Source organism: Zingiber officinale, chromosome 2B, assembly GCF_018446385.1.
Source record: "Zingiber officinale cultivar Zhangliang chromosome 2B, Zo_v1.1, whole genome shotgun sequence".
Lineage (NCBI taxonomy): Eukaryota > Viridiplantae > Streptophyta > Magnoliopsida > Zingiberales > Zingiberaceae > Zingiber > Zingiber officinale.
In genome coordinates, this window is record NC_055989.1 from 152327399 (window position 1) to 152330053 (window position 2655).

Below are 2655 nucleotides of genomic sequence, written 5' to 3' on the forward strand. Positions count from 1 at the left end.
TTTAAATTATAATATGGTAAAATGGTCAAGTGTCTTTGTTAATTCATTTTTAGGTCAATAGAAGTAAATAATAGATAATTATTAATCATTAGTACGTGTCAAGATACGAAAGAAGGCAGACTTAATATGTTAAATTTTAATTTTAAAATTTTATGTGATAATATGTCATATCAAATCATCGTACCGTCCCAATAGGCCAATCGGACATAAATAGTGGCAGAAATGAATGGAACCGACGGTTCAGAACCTAGCAATAGCATCGTATCTACTTTTAGAATGATTTGTTTAAGTGACGGGCGAGCAAACAGTTGTCTATTAATGGAATAAAAAAAAGTTTATAGAGCAAGTGGAGATCACACGCATGCAGCAAATTAAAGGTTTGCTTCGTCATCGGAGCAGACGATCGATCGATGCCCATGGCTGTTGACTCATTGAAGTCGTCTAAGCACGTCTGCGTCGTCGGCGCTGGCCCCTCTGGTCTCATCTCTGCCCGCGAGCTCCTCAAGGAAGGCCACTCCGTCGTCGTGCTGGAGCAGAACCACGACCTTGGCGGCCAGTGGCTCTACCAAGATGCCGACGCCACTGCCACAGTCCACAGCAGCGTCTACGCCTCCTTGCGCATCAACACTCCCAGAACCTCCATGGAGTTCACCGACTTCATGTTCACTCCCGTCGAAGGAAGAGACACCAGGAATTTCCCCGGCCACCGTGAGCTCTTCCTCTACCTCAAAGACTTCGCCCGGTGTTTCGGGTTGACCGAACTCATCAGGTTCAACGCAGAAGTAGTCCATGTCGGCTTGGCGACACCAACTCACAAATGGATTGTGAGATCAAGGGACAGGAGAACTGATGGTGGTGAGTTCGCGGAAGAGATCTTCGATGCTGTTGTCGTCGCCACTGGCCCTTTCTCCCTGCCCAGGCTTCCAAAAATCAGGGGTAAAGCATTCATTAAGCTTTTTACGTGATTTCGCCTCTCTGTTACCTTCTCTTCTTCTGTGCTCCTCAGGAATGGAGGAGTGGAAGAGGAAGCAGCTTCACTGCCATGTCTACAGAATCCCAGATCCCTTCCAAGATGAGGTGGTTCTTTGATCTTTTTCAAAGAAATAGTTAAAACTGCAGAGGATTGAGAATAACCCCCCTTTTTTGTAACAAATTAATTTCTTCTCTGAAATTGAATTCATTACTTGTTTGTAAATTTTTGCAGGTGGTGGTGGTCGTTGGTGGTTCAATCAGTGGACCAGAGATTGCTCTGGAACTTGTTCATGTTGCCAAAGAAGTTCATATAAGTACTAAACACTCCGAAATCCCCGAGAAACTAGTGAAGCCTGTGGCCAAGCATGCACATCTGCACTGGCACCAAGAGGTAATTGGGTAATTGTAGGAGTTCGGGAGAAATTGTTGTCTTTGATCATTATCATGAAGACAATGATAATTAGTACAAATAAAGAATACAAAGATGAGATCATATTAAGGGAAATCTGACCAAATTGAGTAAGGATAATCTAGTTCCTCCAACAGTAATGGTATGAATCATATCAGCTGTGATTTTGTTTCAGATTTTTGAATGACTGTGTTACATATGTTGCAGATAGAGTTGCTTTGTGAAGATGGAACTGTTCTATTTGCTGATGGTTCAAGTGTAGTTGCCGATACTATTCTCTACTGTACTGGGTACTTAAGATCAACACTCGATTCAGAATTTGATAGCAATTGTTGCCTAACTTCTCTTTCGATCGTAGGTATTCATATTCATTTCCATTCCTGGACACCAAAGGAATCATCCATGTGGATGAGAACAGAATTGGACCTTTGTATGAACACACATTTCCTCCCTCTCTCGCTCCATCCCTTTCTTTTGTTGGGATTCCAAACAAGGTGACATTTTTGCTCCAAAGTTAATCCATCAAAAGATCATTTTATGTTTTGAAGTTGATGTTCTTTCCTACTGTATCTGTGCCACTTACAGACGCTATATTAACTAATTAATGCTGCAGTTTATCATCTTTCGATTTCTTGAGTCGCAAGCGAGATGGATAGCTCAGGTGCTCTCTGGAAAGAGGAAGCTTCCATCGGCAGATGAGCTGATGAAAGCAATCGAAGAAGTCGAACGCCATCAAAAGCTCGAGGAACCAAAATATTTCATACAACTAGCTGCTGAATTATTGGAGGTAATGGCTTCCTTACCATCAAACAACTCATAGGTGAAACAATAAAACTAGACGGGATCAAAAGTTACAAGAACACCAAAACAAAAGTTTTGAAAAAGGGAAATTGCAAAAGATAAGCATTAGTTTCATTATCGGTAGTGTTCTTCTTGTGTTCTTCAATCATTATACAGTTGATTTTGTTTTCTTTTCTTGTGATAGTATTACGATAGGTACGGAGATCAATGTGATTTTCCACACTTAGAAGATTGGAGAAGAGAGATCATATTGAAGGACTTGGAAAATTGTTTAAACAATATTGAAACATTCAGGGATGAATAGCAAGGATGGTAATTTGTCTCTCTGAATTTTTGTTGTACTTTTGGTATCTAGTTTGTCATTGATCGATGAACTAAGAATAAAATTTAGATAATGATGCCTTTTGAGTCTTTTTGTATTTATAACTGGGCTATTCTTTATGTGATATTTTTTGTTATTTTTATTTTTTTTA

The 2655-nt window shown here is 40.1% G+C and overlaps 1 protein-coding gene across 1 annotated transcript; it reads left to right on the forward strand.

Annotated features, from left to right (window-relative positions):
• The first annotated feature begins 329 nt into the window (after positions 1-329).
• LOC122047914 (flavin-containing monooxygenase FMO GS-OX-like 9) lies at positions 330-2655 on the forward strand. The gene is made up of 7 exons (XM_042609444.1): positions 330-936; positions 1007-1077; positions 1205-1363; positions 1589-1671; positions 1740-1875; positions 1995-2168; positions 2367-2655. Exons 1-7 carry the CDS (start codon positions 411-413, stop codon positions 2484-2486), a joined length of 1269 nt encoding a protein of 422 aa, XP_042465378.1. The 5' UTR covers positions 330-410; the 3' UTR covers positions 2487-2655.

Coding starts and splice junctions, on each gene's coding strand:
- LOC122047914 (XM_042609444.1), top strand. CDS start 411: ATGCCCATGGCTGTTGACTCATTGAAGTCGTCTAAGCACGTCTGCGTC. Junction 1,672..1,739: donor ACTATTCTCTACTGTACTGG/GTACTTAAGATC, acceptor TTTCGATCGTAG/GTATTCATATTCATTTCCAT. Junction 1,876..1,994: donor TTGTTGGGATTCCAAACAAG/GTGACATTTTTG, acceptor TTAATGCTGCAG/TTTATCATCTTTCGATTTCT.